The sequence below is a fragment of the Python bivittatus genome, unplaced genomic scaffold (assembly GCF_059951505.1).
Source record: "Python bivittatus isolate LINGU-HERP-01145 unplaced genomic scaffold, Pbiv_v1 ctg000970_np1212, whole genome shotgun sequence".
Taxonomy (NCBI): Eukaryota; Metazoa; Chordata; class Lepidosauria; order Squamata; family Pythonidae; genus Python; species Python bivittatus.
The window spans coordinates 4,053,305-4,078,487 of record NW_028277121.1 but is presented as its reverse complement, the minus strand read 5'-3'; the positions used below and the strand labels follow the sequence as shown (position 1 = coordinate 4,078,487).

General features: G+C 41.1%; 1 protein-coding gene across 5 annotated transcripts in view; it reads right to left on the bottom strand.

Moving 5' to 3' along the window:
- RGS12 (regulator of G protein signaling 12) overlaps positions 1–25,183 on the bottom strand; it is a 98,744-nt gene that overhangs the window by 72,943 nt on the left and 618 nt on the right. The window contains exons 1-4 of one of the 5 annotated variants that reach the window (XM_025170027.2): positions 24,843–25,005; positions 18,746–19,066; positions 15,464–17,376; positions 2,671–2,790 (exon numbers count right to left, since the gene is read on the bottom strand). In XM_025170027.2, coding sequence (XP_025025795.1) covers positions 2,671–2,790; positions 15,464–17,299 — 1,956 coding nt within the window. In that variant the 5' untranslated portion in view covers positions 17,300–17,376; positions 18,746–19,066; positions 24,843–25,005. Of the gene's footprint in view, positions 1–2,670; positions 2,791–15,463; positions 17,377–18,745; positions 19,067–24,842; positions 25,006–25,183 lie in introns of those variants that run through there. The other 4 variants (XM_088131226.1, XM_088131228.1, XM_088131227.1 and 1 more) reach the window with 4 other exon arrangements.

Below are 25,183 nucleotides of genomic sequence, written 5' to 3'. Positions count from 1 at the left end.
TTTCCCAGCAAGAATAAAAGAGCCTAAGAAATAGTCCCACTGTTTTAGCATTCTTTTTTTCAGCAATCTGCTGAAAAAGAATGAAGAATTTTATTACTCCAAGTCACCAGTGATAGTTGGTGTTTGTTTCCTTTAGCCTGATCTTTAAATACTCCACAGTGATCCTTTGAAATATTTCCCTCTATTTAATTCAAAAGATAGTAAAAATTAAAGCAAAGCAAAACTCTGACAATTCAAATTCTGAATGAGCCATAAAGTAATTGAGCCACTGGAAACAAATAAAATCAGCTAAGAAAACACATAGAAAAGAATAAATATTTTAAATTACTTAGAAAACATAAATGTGTAGATCACCATTTAGCATAAGAATACTAGGAAATTATTGTATTGCTGATTTACATAATCAAATCACTAATATAGCAAATCACCCATCTACAGAATAAATAAAAATAATGAGAGAAAAACAACAACAACCCTTTTTCTAAGATACAATGTAGTCTATAAAGGTTCTTAGTACCGTATTCCCTTTTTTAGAAAAGTGAAACATACTTACGTGACTGGCTTTCCAAATTTTATCCATGAACAAACAGACCTCAAGGCCTTATCTCTCATTTAAGTGAAATTCTCGGCCACATTGCTGAGGCATGTTCCCTTCTCCTGGCTCGCAAAACAAATGGGGGTGTGAGGTGTCTGTCCTTCCTTCCTTCCTTCCTTCCTTCCTTCCTTCCTTCCTTCCTTCCTTCCCAGTGGGGACCCACCCAGGTTAAACACAGGCTTCTCCACTGCGCTATAAAATGGAGAAGCAGCTCGAACTCAAGGCTTTAAATTCTTGCTGTGACAATCTCTGCATAGCAATGAGCCGTCTACCAAGATAGCATACTAGTGGGTCATCCATATGAAATCTCACCGAGTGGTTTTTAATTCTTTCTTTAGGCAACCAGACTAGCTCCAGATTCAAGCAGTCCTGTAAAAACCTTGTTACCATTTGCTGTTTCTTGGCGTGTAGCTGCATGTTCATCTCAAGATTATAATCACATGCAAGTCTACTTTGTGGCTTGCTCCAATCAACTTGCCTGTTCTTTGCTCCTTTGAGTAAGTTTACAAGATTCTCTTTCCTGGTAGAACAGGATTCCCACAAAAATCAGTACCACACCCACTTATTTTAAATTAGCAGGCTCTGAAATGTTGAAAAGAGTGTCTTCAAGAATGTTCTAATGTAATACAGAACAAATGAAAGTCAGTCACTCTGAAAAACTACATTCTAAACCACAGCTTCCAAGGTTACCTTAGGGAATTACACTCACTCCATTGGGAGCAAGACTCAGAACAATCTGCCATAGTCTCCTGTGAGAAAGACACAATTACTATAAGCTGTGTTTGCTGTTAACAAGGGCAGGATATCATTTGCAGGCCAACTATACATGGACAGAAGCAAGCCAAGATAATTAGAAATTGGTGCAACATTTTTCAAGTTATGCTCTGAAATCTGTTTTTAAATGTGGGAGATGTGTACTTTCAGACTTGCAAGACTGATGTCAGCCTTACCAGGCAGACCAGACAGGAAACACAACCAGATAAGCTAATTCTATTATACTGTAAAACAACATTAACAGAATCTTGCAAGTCTGAAAATACAAGTCTCCTGCCATCTCCTTTACAGCCCAAGAAACTAGGGAGGATCCCTTCTGAGCCTCTTGCCCCGCCCACTATCCAGCTGCGGGCTAAGCTCTCTCTTATCTGACCATTCCCCAGGCAGCGTCTCTTGGCCCAGTCTCCCAGGGTCTTTCCCACATATCACTACACTCCCTTACAGGTGCTGCACAGCTCAGGCCTCTCTCCTCACTGTTTAACATCTACATGAAGTGGTTGGGAGAGATCATCTCCCAGCAGTCAGTTGTTGTGAGAAAATGCTCACCTTAAAGGAAAACCAAAGTATTTGGAGACAGAAGCAACAAAATATACTTTATTGGAAAACTCTTACAGTGATCACTGGGCTACCCACCAGCAGACTGCAGGAGAGAGCCCAGAGTAAGCCCATTCACCAGATTATATTGTATATGTATTGTCATTAGCATTTGAAACAGATAGATAAGAGAAAAATAATGCAACAATGCAGCTTCCTTTCCTCTGTAATACTTTGATAAGCTCTTAGATTGACCTTACTGTTACTTCTCACACCTATAGTATCCTTCCTGATATTATCAACATGTACCTGTGTTTACCTTGCAATCTCCTGTTACCTAATTCCAGGCGGATGGGGCAAGTGTCTGGGCTATGGCAGCTATTTCTGCTCCAGGGCCACAGCTCTAGGCATGAGGTGATACATTTACAGTACTGATACCAAGCTATCTGAGTAGCTATACCTATACAAAGGAAGTGCCCATCGAAGCTTTAATATGCCCTGTGCCACCACCCAACCATCTACAAAGTCTAAATAAATTCCATATATCACTCCATAAGAAAACTTTTGCAGTTATGAATACTAAGTAATGTTAAAAAAAGTAGAATTTAGACTCAAAAATTAGGAAACACGGAAGTATAAAGGCTTTAGATAGAGTATCCAAAGGTACGTTTGTAGCTAACTTTCTGTTACTTTCCCTGCATCAAAATGAATTAACTTATTAATGCTCATTTACCCATCTTCATAGGAAATCATGAAGTCACAGTTACCTCAAGATTATCAAGCGAACGAGTAACGCTGAATCTCTTTGAGCGTCCAAATGATCTTCGAGCTGAAGAAGAGTGCTGGAGTAGTTGTACCAATCCAAAACCAGGTCCAAATTTTGCACTCTAAATAAGCCACAAAATAGATATTTAATTAGGTTTCAATCTTTATTCTTCATGATCGGTATCTATTTATTCTTGTATTTTCTTTTTTATTAAACATTTTAACTACAATAATAAAAGATAATACAAATTAAAACAGAAAAAGGAAGGTGCAAGAAAAGAAAAAAGAAAAAAATAGAGAAAAGAAAAAAATTAACCCTGATCAAATAAACCAATTTTATGTTCTTTCCTTTTGTATAAAAGTCTTGTTTTTTAATTCATTAAAATGATTATTGACCCTTGTCTCGAATTTCTTCAAAACTTTAACAAGACTCTTCTGTAGGTCCAGCAAGAAGAAATTATTCCAATTGCTTTCTGGGATTAGCATTTTTATTTCCTTCTTAATATTTAAAGCCTCTGATTTTTTTTTAATATACCTAATGACAAATTCTTGTTCACGTTGTTCTCCACAATCAGTTGCAAATCTTTTTCTGTAATGGCTTCTTTTGCGAAGAGACTATCCATAAGAACACGCAACACAGCTGACATTTTTGATTCCAGGTCCTGTTGCAATTCCTCAAAAATATCTCTGAACACCATTATAAGTTGCCTATCTTGTTATGTCTCCACTATCAAAAATATTTTTTCTCTCCCATGAAAATGTATTTTAAAATTTTAATTTTAAATTTCAAAAATAAAAAATAAAGATTAATTTTAAAATTAATGTTAAAGATTAATTTTAAAATTAATCTTTATTTTTTATTTTTGAAATTTAAAATTAATATTTAAAATTAATTTCAAACTCTTAATATTCAAAGTCAAATATTCCAATGTTTTCTGAACACTTAATCCATTTAAAACTTTCTATAGCCAAAACATTGTCTTGCTTTTTGCTGTTTATTTTGAATTCTTAAAGCTTATAAAGATACAGTTTCATTTTCTTATATTAAGGATTGAAGGCACTCACCTGGTGTTTCCAGCCTTGTCATTTTGAAGGCGTCTAACTTCTTTAAAGCAGTTAATAGGCAATTTCCAAAAGTGGTTAGCAAAGGAAGTGCTAACTTAATGTCCTCTGAAAGGCTCCAACTGCGGCTGGAGCGAGCATGTCAAATTCCCTCATCTCCCAGTCCTCCCACCCTCCAGAGACCACTGCCTTGCAGTCTCCTCCTCGAGAGAGGGCCGAAGGAGCCAATCTACCTACCCCTTGTTCTTAGCCACAACTGTGGTCTGTGAAAGTCCACCATGTTCCCAAGGAAGCTCTGTCCTTGTACTTTCTTAAAAGCAAATTTTATGAAGCATCTTTTAAAAGCCAACCCTATCCACAAAGGAGCATAAACAGAAAAGTGTTTGTGCACCAAAATCTCCCCCCTTGTCAGCTGGAATTTGCCAACTTCAGTGGAAGCTAAGCCAGCCTTAGGGATTCTCCCTCTCTGGGGTAGGGTGGGGACCTAGAGATCTTTGGCCACAATACCTGCCCAGAGCTAGGCCAGGACAACAAGGAGGAAGCTGAATTAATAACCACTGAACAAAATCAATTATCTGTAAAATAAGCGGTCCCATTTATAAAATTAATCAAACTCCCCTTTGAAGAATTGCAGATGCTATTCTCTCTCTCTCTCTCTCTCACACACACACACGTACCCCATTCCTTTGCACAAAAACGTCTCACACATATTCCACTTCTTCCTTTCAGAAGACACACCAAAAACCCAACTGAAATCAACAGAATGGAGGAGGAGGAGAGGAGAACAAAACTGGGTAGTGATGAGGGGAAGGAAGAAAGAAAGAGGCGCCATGTTTAGGCATTACAAACAGGGCTATATTCGTCAAGCAAAACACACACGCACCGCCCATAGGAGGGAACCTTCAGGCAGGCATCTCCTTTGCAGCAAGAGGGTCTCCTGCCCATTCCTTGGTTCCTCATAGCTTCTTCTCCTCTTTTCCACCAAACCAGGGTCATCTCCCCCTTGATTCCCAGGTAATTGTTTTGGGGCAAAACCCTCCTCACTTTTCTGCTGGGGAAATACAGTACCTACAATCCTTTTGTGTAAATGGAAAAACGTACACACAAAGGAGGAAAATTCCTCCTTTGGAGACAGAATCATAGGAGATAAAGCACAATCTTTAATTCTCATTGGAGCTCTCTGTACTTTAGAGTTTCTCAAGTTTTGCAGTACCAGGATGACCTAAAATGATGAATCAGTTCACTTGACTCCATCCCCAGGAGTAAAAGAAACAATTCCACTAGCATCAGGGTTGGACAAGAAATAAATATACCATTTACTGTTAATAGTTACATGTTAATCTATACATTAGAATATAATATTGGAAGAATATAATCTGTTCAAAAGAAACAGACCCAACCAAAGGGGGAAGGGAGTATCACATTACACATAAAGAATATCTACACTTGTATGGAAATTCATGACACCAAGAGTAAAAACCTGCTTAAAGTTTCTGGATGAAAATCAAGGGACAAAGGAACAAAAATGCCCAGGCCACCCAACCCAGCAGAAGATATAGATGAAACCTTCACCAGTCAGACGGTTGAGGAATTTCAGCGGTCTGGACATTAACTGGGAATCAAACTCTGTGGCCAGTGGGAGGCCAACAGATTGTTGGTGTGCCTTGCAGGCAACTTCATCATCCAAACAGTGGAGGAAAGAACTACGGGGCCAGCTAAACTAGACTTGATACTTAATACAGGGAAGAAATAGTTGAGGATATGGAAGTTGCAGGGGGGTTGGGAGAGAGGGACCATGTCATCCTGGAATTCACCATACCGCAGACAGGGAGAACTGAAGGGAGACAGATTAGTGTTCAAGGGAACTGACTTCCACAAGCTAAAGGAAAAAGTAGGAAGAGTTCCATGAATAGAAATCCTAAAGGAAAAACAATTCAAGAGGGCTGGGAAATTCTGAAAAATGAGATAATTGAGGTCTAAACACAAACACCAAAGAGAAAGAAAGATGGAAGATCAAAGTGGTTGCATAAAGAGCTTTCTGATAAACTGAGAAACAAAAAGGACAAGTTTAAAAAATGAAAAGGGTGCATGTAACAAAAGCGGAGTATCAGAGAATAGACCAAATATGTAAGAATGGGGTCAGGATGCCTAAAGCTCAGAATGAGGTTTGCAATGACTGCCAGAAATAATGGTTCTTTAGGTACGTGTGGAACAAGAGGGAAGTCATGAAAGTGATCGCTCCATTGGTTGTAGAATATGGCAAGATGGTGATGGGCAACAGGCAGAAGGACAGATTGCTTAGTTTCTGTTTTGCAAATGGAAAAGGTAGTCCAGCATGTCAGGAACTGGCAGAACTACTGACTCCTAAAATGTAAGGGAAGTGCCAGAAGACTGAAGAAGAGCTAATGATGCTCCTATATTTAAAAAAGGGGAAAAATGGACCCAAGAAACTATAGATTTCAGTCAGCCTGACTTCAATACAGGCAGTCCTCACTTACCAACCGCCTGGTTTAATGACCGTTCAAAGTTACAATGTTGTTAAAAAAATAGCTTTGTGACCGCTCCTTGCATTTACAACCATCACAGTGCCCTAACCCTGTGGTCACATGATCACCATTTGTGTGCTTCGCCACTGGCTTGCGACAAGCAGAGCTAATAGAGAAGGTAGAAGTAAAATTGTAAGTCACAGTCACGTGATGTTCTGCTTAATGACTGCAGTGATTCACTTAATGACCGAAGGGAAAGTGAGGTCATAAAATCATTGCGGTCATATGATGTTTCACTTATGATCACAGCAACAGAGTTGTGGTCCCAATTGTGGTTGCTAAGCAAGGACTACCTGTAGCTGGGAAAATCCTAGAAAAAAGAGAGTCAGGACCAGAAACATTGGAACAGGGATAACTGTTTTGGCATTTGGCTTCTGTACACCACCACATTGAAGCTGAAAGGGAACACACCCAGATGGGAACGAAGTCAGGACTTTCAGCTGTAATTCAAGGGGTTTGACAAAAGTGGGGCACTAACCATTCAGGAAGTACAGCCAGTGGCCTACACACACACCCATGACCCAAAGTTATCCAGCAAGCCTCCATGCTTACGGGGGATCTGTTCCATCCACCCTGGTCCTAGTCCACAATGTAACCACTTCACCATGGTGCTCTCATTATGAGTACTTTGCTAACTTTATCAAATGCATCCTTGCCCATTTCGTGTGGCAGCCATTTCTCAGAATGGTCCGAACAGTGTTTGCGTGCAGCCCTTCTGTTCCACTCAGTTCCCTTTCTGCACCCTTAGCTTTCATGTGGTTCTGCAGCTATTCAGACTTCCAGAGAAGATGTGCGTGACTTGCTTCAGAAAGGTGCCACTCACTTCTTTATTCATACATTAAGAAGGCTGCCTAGAGCTCAGAGCCATAGTTAGCTATGGTACAGGTAATTACTTAAAGTGACAAGAAAGTTTAGGCTGAAAAAATGTTACAATCATTCAAAAAAGGCCTGTAGCCAACTTTCAGTAAAACCAATCTTGGCTATCCCCCCCCCCCCGCCCCCCAACATGTGCAAATGCAAGCATTTCAACCACTTGCTTTCATAGATGCACTCCAAAAAAGGACTGTGGTGGGACAAAGACTAAATTAATATTAGTGGAATTAATCACTACTTATTAATTTAACTGCAGTTGCTTCTTTAGAAAGGTATTCAACCTATTTGCTCACACCCAAACAACTCTCTTGCACATTCACACACCAGTACGCAAAGAAAGCAACTACGGAAATCTGGGCTCGACAAGCACAAACTTTTCCGTGCTAACTTTGCAATACATCCTGCTGCGTTTTAGACTTCAACTTCCATGAGCCCCAAACAATATAGCCAATGATAGGTCAAGATGACCCCCACTGGCAACACTCTGCAGTCTCCATCCTCAATGCTCGAGAGCACATGAAGCAACACAGATGATGTGCTGGTATTAGGTGGCATTAAAGTGACATAGTTTGAAATCTCCACTACCTGCCATGTCATTATGTACACAGAGAAAAAGAGGAACGTGCCATCCTATTCAATGTGATGGCTCCAGGAACATAACTTTCAATTCTCCAATAATCTATGGATCACTGTTGCTATTTATTTTAGAAGAATATTAGCTCTAATGTTTGGAAGAATGACTTACAAATACTCAGTAAAATAATCATTTATTGCATTCATGTTTATCACAAAAAATCCAACATTCCAATTTATTATGAGCAGTTGATATTTGTTAAATAATCCAGAGATACTTACTGATGCATGGACAATGTTAACAAAACTGCATAACCCTACATCAATTCCTTTTGTTGTGTAATTATTCTGTCCAATCTTTATTTCCATTTGCAGAGTTTCTTTTTTAAAAAGTTCTTTGTCAAGCAAAATTAGCAGCAGCTGGAATTTGCTTAGTGTAGACATTATAATGTAATCTTCTTAATTGTAGGGTTTTGTTCTATTTTTAAACAATAGAATCTAAAATTATTGTTCTATTATTGGGTGCTCTGAATTAATCTGAGAGCCAAAGGTTTTATGATATGCAACATATGGTAACTGCTTTAAATAGCAGTCCTGTTTTACCCCCTCCAGCCTCTCTGTACAATGTAATGCAATTGCCCCATCCTCTTAACTATATTCTCCATTATTCACCTTCACTCTGAGTCTCTGAGCACGCAATGGGGTGGATCCAGATTTAGGCATGTACATTTGGTATGGAACAAACGGTTCACCATTTCCTCCTTCCCAGAGCAGCTGCTCCTGTGCCCCAAAAGTGCTGCACAGAAGGTTGGTAGATCCTTCTGTGTTGAGCAGACTGGAGAGAGAGGTGTCAGTCTTCCTGAGCAGACAGCCACTCCTGGACAAGGTCTCCGCTTGGTCTGAGGACTTCCCTTCCTTCTCTTCCCACTTAACTCTACTGCAAACTAAGATAGCCTGTTCCATTCAGTGGCATCCCACACCCTTCTAAGGGCTACAGGGGGGAAGGAGGGGCAGGAAAATCTGTTTCCCCAGCCCAGTTATTCAAGTTACATCAAGGTCTGACTGAATGACTTCTAGGCACAGCTGCATCACATTAGACAGTGGAGAATGTGAACATGAAGATGTTCAACAGCAATCCTGTCTGTACATCTATCAAGACCAAGCCGTCTCTAAGTAGGTTCTCTTCATGTGTGTAACTTATTCAGTTAGTTCCTATCACTAGGTTCTTCGTAATAAGAACATTGTGCTTTCTGTTGTTAACATTGAATGGACTGCTTAACATTGTGACAAGATTATATTAGCAGTAGTAGAATATGAACTCCTCTATTGCAGGAAATGAAAGAAATTACACTAATCATTTTCTGTGACTATCACATGTATTTGCCTAGAAAATATTAGTTATTTCATAATGGCACAAACAGCACATAATGGCAGTTTTCTCAAACACGAGAGCAGTCCAAAGAGCAGGTGATAGAACATGGTTTCTGTAGAACATTTCTGTCTTACTCCATCAGTCACTTGTAGATTTCTGATAATTAGTGAAGTTGTTTGGCTTGATTAATTTGGAAGTTGGCATTCTGAACTGTTCTGCCTTTTTCTGTACGGTTTCTGGGTGTTAAGGTTTAATAAAATTATGATACTGAACCCTGTTCTCATTAATTTCTTGCATCAATTTTATTTTAAAAGAGTTAGTTCCAGATTTTACATCACCCGAGTTTTCAAAGCTTCTTTGAGTATATGCTCAAGTGGCAGAAAAAACAACTGCAAATGAGATATGGCAAAAACACATAAATACTAACGAATGACAGGCAGTTATGCAGGTCAGATTATACATGAAAGTACCTCATCAATTAACAATTGTAGTGTGTTAAAAACCCATTGTGTTTGTTGAAAACTTCTGAGATAGCCTGAAACCTTTTGATGTATGCAAGTTCAAAACAGCTATTTAAATGGGACTTTAACAGCTCAACGGTGCTGTTAAAGTCCCATTTTTCCAAAACAATCACTCTGAGGTCTGCAATAGTGTGTTCTGGGAGGTTGAAATGCTCCAGTATTACCGTATTTATTGGTGTATAACACGCACAGGCGTATAACACACATCTTAATTTTAAGAAGGAAGTTTGAGTAAAAAAACTTAAATTTAAAATAAATGACTTGGAAGCAAAATAAGGTGGGTTGGGGGGTACAGTAATTTATTATTAGGGTATACCTCCTCTGTTTGCAGTCTTTAATAACATCACCCGCACGGTCCGGCAGTCAGTATGTCAGAGCAAAGCGCCAGCGCTTTGCTCTGACTCATTACTACGCACCAGAATGCTGCAGAGAGAGGAGGGAAGCTCTGCGACTCTGCAGTGTTCCAGTGCATGCCGGACCGCGCGGGTGATGTTACTAAAGACTGCAAACGGAGGAGGCGTGGTTTAAGTGCCATCACTTAAGGTGGGAAGCGCACGGTTGCAGCCCCGGTTACAGCCCTGGCTCAGATGAAGGCTCCACTCTCCCAGCCCTGCCGCTTGAGGTGAGAAGCCGCAGGGATTATACAGGGGCTTACACATCGGCGTATAACACACACATCGGCATATAACACGCAGCTAGGATTTCAGCCCCAAATTTTAGGGGGAAAAGTGTGTGTTATACACCAATAAATATGGTACTTTTTCCCTGCTTTGAGCCCTGACCTGGGTCCATTAATTCTTTTGGGTAAAGTTTGTCCTGCTTGTCCTATGTAGAATCCAGGGGAGCATTGCTAGGCAGATGATGGCGTATGTCACATTGGCAGAAGAGCATGTGAAGGGGCTTCTAATCTTGTGTGTGAAGTTGTTGTGGCCTGCAGTGGTACTACTGATGCAAATGTGGAGGCAAAGTAGACATCTAGGTGGGTTGCAGGGTCTGGTTCCTTTGGTCAGGAATGTATAACATTACACTGTGTGGTACCGGAGGGAACCAGAGGAACAGGAGAAGTGGGACCCACTCCTGTTTGGGTGTTTATCGCTGCCTATTTTTAAACAAAAAGAACATTAATGAGATTAGCTCTTCTCTTGGAGTGCCTCAAGGTTTATCTCAAGAACTTAAGGACTCGTCTGGGCAGAAAATGGTACCCTCTTTCTCTTTGAAAGTTTGGCAGCCTTTGTTACAGATGTGAACAGACTGTAGATATTATGAGAGGGGATGAGGTAGGACTACTGCCAACCCCTTTGGGAGTTCTTGCATGAAATGTTTTAACCTCTCCAGAATACATCAGTCTTACTGATAAACAGTCTACCATCACTGAAGGAAAGGTCCTCAGTTCTAGCCTTGGCCTCCAGCAGAAATCAGCCAAGGGAAGATATGATGGAATGATCCTGGGAATGAAAATGGACCTTTCCAAAATACTGCAAAAAAACAAATGTATATTTTTGTGGTATCCAATAAACATCTTTTCCACTAAAGCAAGACTCAAGAAGAAAGAGGGCCAAAGGCAACAGGGAGGCCTTGCCTTGATGTACATTTATCCAGTTTATATGATTTTGTAACTTACAGTAATCCTCTTTTCCTTACCATTAGTTTGCCTATTCAGACTCTGTGAGAATCTTGCTTTCTTGGTGCAAGCTGCTGTAAGGGGATTAACATATGTTTGTAAAGCTGTCTGTCACATGGCTTGCCAAAGGCACGAGTAGGTGACAATATAAATGGAATTAAATAAAGAATAATTCAAGAGGAATATAGAATGAAAGGCCAATACATGCAAGCAGTTTGTCTCCCTCTACCTTGGGTTATTCTAGGGACTTCCAAGAACAATAGGATAGCATGGAACTGATTAAAATTGGGGGAAGATACGCTTTCAAAATATCAGGTGACCAACTATAATTTGGCCAATGGGGAAGGTCTTAGTATTGACTGTCTCAATGGATAAGAGGGCCATCCAAAAAGTATACGTTAAGAGGGCACGTTATAGGTTCCAACTTGTAGGAAGCTACATTTGGTGGGTCATAGGCAGCGGGCCTTTTCTGCTGTGGTGCCCATGTTGTGGAATATCCTCCCCCCTGAGGTAAGGCTGGCTACATCATTTTTGTCTTTCCGAATGTCCCTTAAAGACCTGGTTGTGCCATCAGGCCTGGGGACCCCAGGGGACTGGTGAACTAATGAGGTGGCTCCATTATTATTAATATCCCTTCACCTACCACTTCTTTTTCTTAGCTTGCAAAACTGAAAGTATTTCTCCCCTCCTGATGCCTTAACCACTACACCAAACTGGCTCCCCAAAAGGAGAGGAGGGGAGAAATACTTTCAGTTTTGCAAGATTCCGTTGATGTAAAGAGAGCTAGTACTCCTGGCTATGCTTCTTGTCTGGACTACCTCACAGGGGTAACCCTCTCCTATCTTTTAATAGACAACACACATCTAGCTCTTGAAGATGAAGATCCCCAGCATGGATTATCTCTAACCCTCATTTTTTTGCCTTTTCTTTTTTGATACTGTTTTTGTGGTATTTGTGTTGTATTTGCATGCAGCTGCCAGATGTCTCTGGAGTTACATAGCAATGTTAGCCAATCCATCATTCCTTTTGAATAGGGATTCTTATTCTGCCGGAGTCCCTTCATCCTGAACAAACTAAGCCCAAGACAAAATTTTAAAGTCAGAGGCTCACACTTTGAGAGACTGGTAAAACTGACTTGTAATAATATCCTACTGGGAAGTGGTTCTAATTCATAGCACTTCTCACGAAGACTCTTGGTTCCTAGAAGTGGAAAAAACCCAAATGGCTCCTCACTTTATCTACCTACAAGTGAGGTGGATAACAAGTGGACAATTTTGGAGACTGCCCAAGAACAGGTAACATTATTACGGTAAGAAATAAACTCCTAAGGAACTGAATTTAGGTCAATAGTCTTAAGACACTTTGGAAAATGATTTGAGAGGTAAATACCTTTAAATTAATACTAAATTATTGAATAATATTAATGTGGATCCCTCTATGATTCAATACCATGTGCAGAGGTCCAACACTTTAGGGTCAATACTATTAGAGGCACGGGGCTGACCTGTTTGGTGGGAAGAAGGTGTCCTACCCACAGCCAGATGTTTCCTGCTAGAGAGTGAGCTTCAGAGTTGGTAGGTCTGCTTGGGAGAGGCTGGTGCTCAATGGGCCAGTCTCATGCTGGAATAAACTGCATAATAACTTTGCTACAAAATGCAGCCCCACATGGGCCCTCAATGTGCATAATAAATAATTCTGCAGAGAAGGCCCTAACTGCAAAGAAAACAACCCAATATTGATTTCTACTGCATATTTTTGGAGAGGAGACATTTATTATAAAATTTCCACCCCACTTTTTCATCATTAGAACAATCCCAAAGCCCTTCCAATACAAAAAGAAAAAAAGGAGATTTAATTTGAATCAAAAGACAAGTATCAAGTTTTCCCCACCCTACTTCAATAACCTATGATACCATGTGGAGTTCATATATTCATAACCTTTAATATACTGTAATTTTTTTCAAAACTCAAATATGCATTTTTGACCTAACATATTTAATTTTAATTTTGAAGAATAGCTGGGCTTAAATATGAAACAAAAGAAGAATTTCTCATGGAATGAATTGGTAAAAGTCAGTGTGTGTTGGGGGAGTCAAATGATGCTTCTCAGTTGCACCTCTTCCGGATATCAAAAATTCACTTTTTCTGAAGATGCCAGTAGGTCAGGATAGCAGATCCTCTTGTTCTTTTTTCTACTTTCTGACAAATGAACTTGTCAGCAAGGGAACAAGAATTTGTTGGACCTCTGACTCTTCGCAGATGTTAGGATAATTGAAATAGTTTGTTAACACTATTGTATGCCACTTTAAAAGACTGTTTATCTCATGCAGAAGGGCCTCATTCTTGTCTTTTCCCTGTCCAGAAGAGTTATACAGGTAGTCCTCACTTAGCGACCACAACTGGGACTGGCAACCTGGTTGCTAAGCACTGCAGTCACTAAGTGGAAAATCATGTGACTGTTACAGGCTTACAACCTCACTTCCCCCTTGGTTGTTAAGCAAAACGTCATATGACTGCAACTTACAATTTTACTTCTGCCTTCTCTATTAACTCTGCTTGTTATAAGCCAGTTGCGAAGCACACAAATGGCAATCACGCGACTGTGGGATGCTGCAACGGTTATAAATGTGAGGATCAGTTGCAAAGCTTTTTTTTAACCGTTGTAACTTTGAACTGTCATTAAATGAGGCAGTCAATAAGCGAGAACTACCTTAATGAACTCCCACAACGGTATTGTCAGAAGAATACAGTCAATCAATTGATCATCTTACTAGCTTGCTTGCTTCAATTCTGCCATTACAAAGAAAGGCGGGGGGGAATTGTGCCATTGAGATTGAACCTGGGTCGAAGTTCCCTAAACAAAAGACATACTCTATGACTCCTAAAGAACTAGAGATGTTAAGAGAATTCATTGAGAAGAACTTGGCGAGGGGTTTCATATAGCCTGCGAAATCCTCAATGGCAGCTCCTGTCTTGTTTAGAGAAAAGAAGGACGGTTCGTTGAGACTGTACACGGACTATGGGAGGGGGGGAAGAGATAGAAGAATAACCATTAAACGCAGATGCTCTATTATCTGTTTCTCAAAATGCTTTTGAGACTGTATACTTCTTCTCAGTAAATGAATCTTTCTTTGAACTTATCTGAGTTTCAAGGGAGTCATCTTTGTTGGGAATTGAGCATTGCAGGTCCTCACATATTGCTGAAACTAAAAAGCCTGCACGCACCAACCTTTTCTTAACCCCTTTTCTCTTCACCACCCCCCTTTCCATCCCATAGTTCTTCTTGTGTTTTTCTCTGAGCCTCTCCTGGTCTCACACTGGTACGACCTTGACATTCCTGAGAAACAGATAATAGAACATCTGCATTTAACGGTTATTCTTCTATCTCTTCCCCTCCACCTTTCTTTGTAATGGCAGAACCGAAGCAAGCAAGCTAATAAGAAGATCAGTTGATTGCGAGGCATCTGACAGGTATCACTTTAGTTTCTTTCTCCTTCTATTCTTACCTAAAGTTACTTTCAAAAGGATTTCCAGGTTCCAGTTCCTGAACTTCTGTGCAAGTGTATTTTTTATGTACCATGCAACATCCCCTCCCTTTCTCTTGGGTCTATTCTTTTAAAATCAATTATAGCCTTCCAGCACAGTGGGCCAATCATAAGTATCACCCTCCCCAAGTTCCAGTGTGCCTACCACATCATATTTGCCTTCTGTTGATCTCCCTGTTTATTTCCCATACTCTGTGTAGAAACACCTGAGTTGCACCACCTCCTGCCAACTCAGAGTTCCCGTCCTGGCCTCCTGCTTCTCCCTTTACCTTTTGCTTTCCTGCCTTACTCCTTCTGGGCTTTTGCCACTCTTCCCTTTTTGTTCTCATTATTATTACTGTTTCATTTTGGTTTCTGTACACTGGTTAAAATCCATGTCAGATTGAGGTGGTATATACATTCCATAAATAAATGCTTTTTAAAAAGCTTATTATGTATAGGACTCTATATACAATAATGTCAGTAACTATTAGCTACATATTAGAAAGAACTGTAAAATAATGGACAATCTAAGTCTCCTTTGTAGAAACAAAGCACAAATTTATCAAATATTTCTATTACCTATAATCTATTTTTCATGTCACCAGTAATAATTACTGACAAGAAAATATGGCAAATATGTCTTTCCCACAATTTCTGACAGCATTTCAATCCAATTAGCATATTTTATTAACATTCTTACCTTTTTCTCCTCTTTGGGCTTTTTGAAACTGTGTTGAGAATCAAATGCATTTTCAATATGAAATTCTTTCTCAGACAGTTCTTTCTTTTGGGACATGAGATGAGGATTACCAAAGCTGCTGCTGACCTTGTATCTATCAGCAGGGATTTTATTCATAGGAGGGGGAAGTGTCCCACAGTTGACACTGGACCAGCCATCTGTAGAATCTGTGTATGACTCTTGATCGCTTATACATCCTTGTTGCCAATCTTTTAATACATGAACAGGCAACCACCTCTGATTGGAAATGTCCACAGAATTTTTCTTACATGGTGGCACTGAGCTTTTGGAAGAAACCACCGGAACTTCAATATGAGCTGAAGAAGCTAGCAATTTACTTAGATTCTGAGATTTATCATTCTGGAACATAGGTTCTAATCCCAGGTTTTCTTCTGGTTCATGACCAAAATTCCAGTGGGAAACACTCTGACCTCTATTTATTGGACTGCCCTGTATATTACTAAGCATGTGTTTGTTTGAGTTAGTTCCTAGATCAACAACTAAAACCCTACTTTTTTCTTCTTGGTTAATATTTCCAATTCCACTATCACTGTTACTACTCATACTGTTATTCTGATGAGGATCTGCTTCTCCATCAAGGAAGGCCCTGGCACGCACCCCCTCAATGAATTCCCCCATGTCCCTGTACAGAACAGAGACAAACTGAAGAACAGGTAGAGATGACAATGGAAACTCAAGACAGCCATTGGTATCAGGATCTGCTGTGCATTCCAGTCCAAACCGTCGTGCAATACCCTGATGAATTTTATGATTGAATAGTTCTGGATCCACCATAAACACATGACATGATGTCCTCAAAACTGCTTCATCCTCCTGAGCTAAACTTGCATCATCAATGCTCTGCATGGTAACTAGCCCAAAAAATCTTCTATCATCAGGACATAGAGCACTAAAAGCTAGCTTCTCTGCTGGATACTTTGCAATCATAACTGACTGATTAGTACACAGTTGAATAGAATCATGCATAATCTTCATCGCCACTAATGAATGGATTCTTTGTTCTGCCCGAAGGCGACGCATGCATCCACGGATGGCCTGCAAGCTATCATATTCCAGATTTGAACTCGAAGAAGGAAGTTCAATTGATCCAAGGTAGCCCACAACCATAGCCACATTTAAAATGCTTGCATCTATTCCAAAATATTCCTGGTTTTCCAATCCAATTCTAAAAACTGAGTCGTCATTCAAGCCTTGTGCCAGTTCCTCATTGTACAGAATGTTAGGCTGATCGTTTATATGTTCAGGTTCTAACTTAGCCACTTCCTGAACTGACGTTTCCTTTCTTTTTGGTATCTGCATATTACTAGCACAAATATTAGAATTTTCGAAGATCATGTTGAAAATTTCACCTGATTGCATTTCCTCAACAACTTTCTCTGCACGGTTTATACCCAGTCCTTTCAAGCCAGGCTTGGTCTTTGGCCATCCCTTCCCATCATAAAGCCCAACTTCTTCATCACTTGAACAAGGTTCTGCATGACCAACTCCTTCAGCAATGACCATGTGTAAAATCCCAGAGCATTTGCCTATCAGCTTCACCACATCTTCATGGGATGCTCTTTTCACATTAATTTCATTTATTGCAAATATTTTATCTCCTGCCTTAAGTCCCACATAATCTGCAGGACTTCCTTTTAAAACAGAACTAAGAACACAGGGAGCTTGACCAGAAAGAGTAAATCCATATCCTGCTCTCCCTCTAGCAACTTCAACATTTCTTACACTGCAACCATGAACGCGCAACCGCCGTTTCACTTTTTCTCCTGGTCTGTACATGCTGGTATTTTGTTGGAGCAGAAAATCTGTCCAGAATTACATTTTCATGGGCTGTCAAGTCTGTATCTTCCCTTGTCCTAAAGGAAAAAGAAAATATGTTCATAAGCCCCATTGCCTACCATACTAGTCACCTGTCAAATGCAGTGTCAGTGGGAAGCGTATTAAATTGCTAGCTTCTAACTCTATACATTTGACTCCATGCCCTTGTTCAGACATCATGAAATTGTGACAGGTCTAAAAGTGTAAATCTCCCTATATGAAAGTTGATTTTATGAAGACAAAACAAAGAGAGTCTATAAGGGGGAACCAAGGGGAGGGGGCAATTACTTGCCCCATTCAGATGAATCCTAATTCCCATATTTCACTTTTTTTAAAAAAAGACCAGGTTCTAACCTTTCTAGAAGCCAAAATATAATGCAAAATGTGTATTCTACCCATTTTGTGTCTTAAAACATTGAATGATCGGTGCTAGCAATGACCAGCTATGGCAATTTATAGCTATGATAGGATACAAGTGTTTCTACTCCAGTGAGAACAAAGGCAGGAGCTAATATTTATAACTCAAGTCTTAATTTAAAATTGGTAATTGTTTTGAACTTCTAAACTTCTGAAAAAGTTATGCTGTTACCGACAAAACCCATTACTATTATATACCTGCTGCAGAAAGAGGGATAATGATGTAGATACCGTAATTTATGCTAACCCTGCAAGATATCTCGTGCCCACACAGGGGAGAAGCAGCCTGATGTATGACATTTTCCAGAGTAATCCTGTATTGTTATCCATCCTGCTAAAACACTGGAGAATTTTTGTAGGGAAACGTGACTGTAGGGAAGCTGTAAAAGTAATGCAACTTGGGAAGAAACAGGAGTGGTCCATGAGGTATGTATGCACTGCTTTAAGCAAGGCTTTAGTTTTTTTCTTCTCTCTCTAACTGTAATCGAAGAAAGCGCCTCAGACAAGGCTCTCCTGAGTCTTCATGAAGATAAAGGGAGGGAGAGAGGGCAGCACATTCAGACTTGCAAGACTGATGTCAGCCCTTCAAAGTAGACCAGACTAGGAAACCAAAGTCATGAATGCTAATACTACTTTTATTATAAGATTACAATAACAATTTTCCCTCTAGCTACAGTCAAAGTAGCATCACCACTAGTTAACCACATTATATTGTAGTCCTTTTCTTTTTAACAAACTCCTTCCAATATCTCTGGGCAGGCAATCATATCATCATCATCATCAACTTGATGTGCCCAACTCTCAACAACTCTGGGTGGTACTGGAATTGTAGAATTGGAAGGGACCACAAGAATCACCTAGTGCAATACTCTGCAAATTGCAAGAAAAACAATTAAACCATCCATGAGTGATATTTGCTCAGCTTCTTCTTAAAAATCTCCAAGATGGAGAACCCACAAACTCCATAGGTAAACTATTCCACTGTCTTACCATCAGGATGTTTTTCTTTATTTTTAAATGAAATATATATAGTTGCAGCATATATCTATTAATTCTGGTCCTAGTTTCTATGTCCATGGAAATTAGTTCCTGACCATAATCCTGTAGCTTCCCTTCTCAAAATCTAAGGCCCAGGTCCTCTACTGGCCTTCACCAGACAGCAACTCCCAAGTCTGTCTTCCACTGATCGCTTGAAGTAAGAGCTGCTACATTGCTCAAGCAGATCCCAGAAACGAGAGCTGTACCACGAATTATCACTCATGCAGAAACTGCTGGATATGCTCATCCAGTAACAATGCTGGTCTCCAGAGCCTGTGGGAATAAAGGGCAGATTTCATCAACAGCACACAGAACTCAGCAACTGTCACATGCCACTGAAATGATCTTAACATCCCCTTCCAATGTATTGTCGAAGGCTTTCACAGCCGGAATACGATGGCTGGTGTGGGTCTTCCGGGCTGTGTGGCCGTGTTCTGGAAGTTTTGTTTGCTAACGTTTCGCCAGCACCTGTGACCGGCATCTTCAGAGTGCAGGAGCACAGACAGGAGCAGTTCTGGGCACAGAGAGAACTGCTCCTGTCTGTGCTCCTGCACTCTGAAGATGCCGGTCACAGGTCCTGGTGAAACGTTAGGAAACAAAACTTCAAGAACACGGCCACACAGCCCGGAAGACCCACACCAGCCACCCTCTTCCAGCTTCCTCAGTCCATTTCTTCCATCCAGATCATTCCAACACACATCAATCTTCAAAAACCCTGTCTCACAGTCCCACACTCTATACCTCTGCGTCCAACCCTCTACTGGTAATTAAAACACTTCAGCATTCTTAATTAAAACCTCTTAGAAAAGAGAAGTTGCTACATGGAGCCATTAAAAAAAAAAGGAACAATTCCTCTCGGTATCTTTGGGGGACCAAGTAGGTTGATTCTTCTCCACATTCAGAAGTTTCTGAATTCTAATGTACTTCTGATGGGTCTGTGGAATCTTCTGCCTAGAGTGGTGGGTGCCTTTGGATTTGGGGCATGATACAGAGTACACTCTCCTGTGTTGCAAAGCCTAGAATATTCTGATGAAGGTAATGAAGCAAGCTGAAAAATTGGTGGATGCAGGAGGAACATAAGTAAGAACTCATTATCAACTCTGTAGCAGTCAGAGTGAATGGAGGTGTTTTTTTTCTCCTTGATCATTATGTTCTTTCAGTGGCATCTAGTGGAGCGTTGTTGAGTGCCTGAAGATCTACTCTACACTATTCCAAGTTCTGGTTCAGGAAAGGATCTAATTGAATCTTGGCAACATTCTGTGACATGTTTACTTATATTCTAAGCGAGAAGAAAATCTTTCCAAATATGTGATTTCAGCAAAATAATCTCTATAGTTTAATCTCTGTATGTGCATGGTGCATGATCTGAGCAGATATTGAGAATGCTCAGTTTTTACAGTCTGACTGATCAAGTATCATCAACCACTATTTGCTTGATTTTTGCTAAGATGGCTCGTTGCATCTGTCAAGGAGGGAGCTATGCTATTCTGTGGTGTGCAACACGTATAATGCCTTGAAGCTGCCAGCAAAAAGACAAAAGCTTGTCTCAACTTTGTCAAGATTTTTGAGTGTATAGTAGACAATTGGATCCAGAGTATCTTGGTTGAAACTGATTTTATGGATCTATTCCAAGCCAATTTTTCTTTCCAACCCAAAGGAATGTTGGGATAATTCTCCAAAACCTGGATAGCCTGGAATCAAATTTAGTGTGTGGGGAGATGCGAGCAAAAGATCAAGTCTGATAATGGGTCTGACTGAGAGAGAATATCCTGAAAAAAATCCCCCCAATACATCTGTCTAGGATAATTACAGTGGGGCAAAAAAGTATTTAGTCAGCCACCAATTGTGCAAGTTCTCGCACTTAAAAAGATGAGAGAGGCCTGTAATTTTCATCATAGGTATACCTCAATTATGAGAGACAAAATGAGAAAAAAAATTCCAGAAAATCACATTGTCTGATTTTTAAAGAATTTATTTGCAAATCATGGTGGAAAATAAGTATTTGGTCACCTACAAACAAGCAAGATGTCTGGCTCTCACAGACCTGTAACTACTTCTTTAAGAGGCTCCTCTGTCCTCCACTCGTTACCTGTAATAATGGCACCTGTTTGACCTTGTTATCAGTATAAAAGACACCTGTCCACAACCTCAAACAGTCACACTCCAGACTCCACTATGGCCAAGACCAAAGAGCTGTCGAAGGACACCAGAAACAAAATTGTAGACCTGCACCAAGCTGGGAAGACTGAATCTGCAATAGGCAAGCAGCTTGGTGTGAAGAAATCAACTGTGGGAGCAATAATTAGAAAATGGAAGACATACAAGACCACTGATATTCTCTCTTGATCCACGCAAGATCTCACCCTGTGAGATCAAAATGATCACAAGAACGGTGAGCAAAAATCCCAGAACCACACGGGGGGACCTAGTGAATGACCTGCAGAGAGCTGGGACCAAAGTAACAAAGGCTACCATCAGTAACACACTATGCCGCCAGGGACTCAAATCCTGCAGTACCAGACATGTCCCCCTGCTTAAGCCAGTACATGTCTGGGCCCGTCTGAAGTTTGCTAGTGAGCATTTGGATGATCCAGAAGAGGATTGGGAGAATGTCATATGGTCAGATGAAACCAAAGTAGAACGTTTTGGTCTAAACTCAACTCGTTGTGTTTGGAGGAGAGAGAATGCTGAGTTGCATCCAAAGAACACCATACCTACTGTGAAGCATGGGGGTGGAAACATCATGCTTTGGGGCTGTTTTTCTGCAAAGGGACCAAGATGACTGATCCGTGTAAAGGAAAGAATGAATGGGGCCATGTATCGTGAGATTTTGAGTGAACACCTCCTTCCATCAGCAAGGGCATTGAAGATGAAGCGTGGCTGGGTCTTTCAGCATGACAGTGATCCCAAACACACTGGCCGGGCAATGAAGGAGTGGCTTCGTAAGAAGCATTTCAAGGTCCTGGAGTGGACTAGCCAGTCTCCAGATCTCAACCCCATGGAAAACCTTTGGAGGGAGTTGAAAGTCCGTGTTGCCCAGCGACAGCCCCAAAACATCACTGCTCTAGAGGAGATCTGCATGGAGGAATGGGCCAAAATACCAGCAACAGTGTGTGAAAACCTTGTGAAGACTTACAGAAAACGTTTGACCTCTGTCATTGCCAACAAAGGATATATAACAAAGTATTGAGATGAACTTTTGATATTGACCAAATACTTATTTTCCACCATGATTTGCAAATAAATTCTTTAAAAATCAGACAATGTGATTTTCTGGATTGTTTTTCCCATTTTGTCTCTCATAGTTGAGGTATACCTATGATGAAAATTACAGGCCTCTCTCATCTTTTTAAGTGGGAGAACTTGCCCAATTGGTGGCTGACTAAATACTTTTTTGCCCCACTGTAGTTAGGAAGCCTCTGAGAGGGTTGGCAACTGCCCCATTCTGAGCCCGTTCCCCCACCCCCATCCCCTTATTATGTTCACTAATGGTACTGTACAGGGGTTGGGAAGAATTCCAGAAGTCTATTCCTGACAGTGCCAATTATACCACTTGTTTTTTTTTCTGGAGAAGCATGTTGTTCTGTGGTTTTCTACACCTGATGTTTGAAAACAAGGCTGACGGGCCTCTGGGCAGAGCAGAGTCTGCGGAAAGCAACTCCCAAGCAGGCAGAGTCCAGAACCACCAAACTGAAGCAGCAGAAACTGCAGGGGAGACTGCAGTGGGGAAAGGCAGAAGCAGACAAAGGCGCCCGGTTCAGTCAGCCTCCTTCCTTCCTAGAAAGCCTAGAGCAGTGTTTCCCAGCCTCAGCACCTTGAAGATGGGTGGACTTCAACTCCATGCATGCTGGCTGGGGAATTCTGGGAGCTGAAGTCCACCCATCTTCAAGGTGCTGAGGTTGGGAAACGCAGGCTTGGAGCAGTAGCAACCCCTGGTGAGGTCAAATAGGGCCAGCAAGACTTGGGAAAGAGCCTGAGGGAGCTGGGGAAGCAAGTCAAAGAAAGGCACCACACCTATAAGCAATTAACAAATGACTTTATTGAGGACTGGTGGGGGGGGCAGAGATCAAAGGCATTTTAGAGCACAGGTATTATACTAGGGTAATGATTAGTTCTCAGGCTGATAAAGATTCAGAATTCTGGATAAGGACCCATAAAAATTAGGAATAGAGCTATATAAGAAATAGGAGCATTATGAAATAAAGATAATAGATAGGATAGAAAGTATTCCTGATATAGATATAAGGCAACAGGCTACAGTCAAAGACAAATAACTTATTATACAACAAAACCAAGGAAGAATAAGCACAAGCCTGTCATTACTGAATAAACACCCATGCCCAGTTTGGTGGTTCAAAACCCATCCTGTGTATGAATGCGGTGCTACCTCCAAAAGAACCCGTCGCACTGCTCATCTGGCAGGGTCATCACAGGCAGCCCTCAGGCTGGCCATGACGTTTATGTAATTGGTCAATATCCAAGCAGTTGGGTGGCAGAAGAGGAGTTATCAATATCACTACTTCCCCAGCCAAATGGCCAATTATATCTCAGAAGCGATCTGTGCAAAATTCTTCCAATCCAATTTGCATTGAATGACAAAGGTTGCAAAACTCTCAGGACTTCCATCATACTTGTCAGCTCAAGAACCAGGAGCTTATGGGCAGCTTAAGCTGCTGTTGCCACAGCTATTGGAAGGATCCTGAGCAGGAATGTGTGCTGTAAGAACTGGCGGGAACTTGCCCTGGCCCACCTGCTGAAATAATCAGGGCTGCTATCTGATTTTGATGCTGTGGCACTTGGTTCTGATACATTAATGACTTAACCCCCAGCCAGCATTGCTGTCAGAGGGTTGGTCGCCAAGGTCGCAATCTAGGAAACTGAAGTCACTCTTTCCTCCTGTAAAAGCAGGAAGAAGAGTTTTGGGATTTGCTTCTCCCTGCCAAAGCCTTGAAGTTTATTGCAAAAATTAGAAAAGCCGTATTTATAATAGAAGTAAAGTTTAACTCTAGCTCTTCTTTCTCCCGGCTGTGCATTGTAACAGGCTTCCTGCTTTTTGATGGGAGAAGCAGTTGACATCTGCGCATGCCAACAAATCAGGTCCATCTAAGGATATCTAGCCCTCACAATAAGGATATGCCAAACCTGCCATTCGCTGACCCAATTACTATACAGGTAGACCTCACTTAATGACTGCCCTGTTTAGTGATCATTCAAAGTTATGATGGCACTGAAAAAGTAACTTTACAACCAGTTCTCACACTTACGACTGTCGCAGCATCCCTGCAGTCACATGATTGCCATTTGCATGCTTCACAGCTGGCTTCTGACAAGCAGAGTTAATGGAGAAGCCGGCAGTAAAATTGTAAGTCGCAGTCACATTACGTTGTTTAACGACTGCGGTGATTTCCTTAACAACCATGGCGGAAATGAGGTTGTAAGTCTGTCGCAGTCACGTGATGTGTCACTTAACGACCACGCTGCTTAGCAACAGAGTTGCCAGTCCCAACTGTGGTCATTAAGTGAGGAGTATGTGTAATTAGCTCTGATCAGCATCATCTGTATTTGAATGGAGATGAGGAAATAAATGTACACCTTTGCTTGAAAACAGTCAAAAACTAGAACAGCTTCTATGATATTCTGACTTTATACAACTTTCTGAAAAGCTCTGACTGGATCTTGCTATGCTTTGCTACCAGTACTGGATTTAGCTAACTTTAACTACACGACTGTCAGTTAACGGCTGCTCTCTGCTAATTTTGGACTGTATCCGTTTCTCTGTACCTCATGCTCTACTACAGTCGTCTGCACCTTTGGTCAAATTTTATGTATCTATTAATCGCTAAGCGAACCGAAGTTGACACAACCTGAGATCTCCTCACAGATTTCCAACAACATTTACACCTGGAAATTGTAAATGCCATTCCAAAGCCTTCATCATTCCTTAAGTATGTATGGTTAATTTGGATAACTGTCTTGCCCAAACAGATACACGTATTTATATTTAGATTTATGGAGAGGGCTACAGAACGCCATTTGCAAATGAACTTACAGCATTTTAAATGTCTACTGCAATATGCGTGCCGCAGAAAGGCCGTTCCTTGAAAAAATCCGCGGCACCAGGGGCGGCCCAAGGCTTTTACCAGCCCTGAGGCACAACGCGTCAGGAAACGCATCTATTTAGCCCGCTATTTCGCTGACCGCCAACGACTCTCGGCGGTTCAGAACAAGAGAACAGCAGCCCGGCGAGGAAGGCGACGGCCCTTGGTCGCGAAACACGTCGGAGAAACGAGAAGCCGCCTCAGAAGCGGGCGGGCGGGCGCCCGGCGTCCAGGGCCCGGGAAAGCTCTTCCAAGCGGCCCGGAAAGGCGCGGAGGCCAGCGCGCCCCGGAG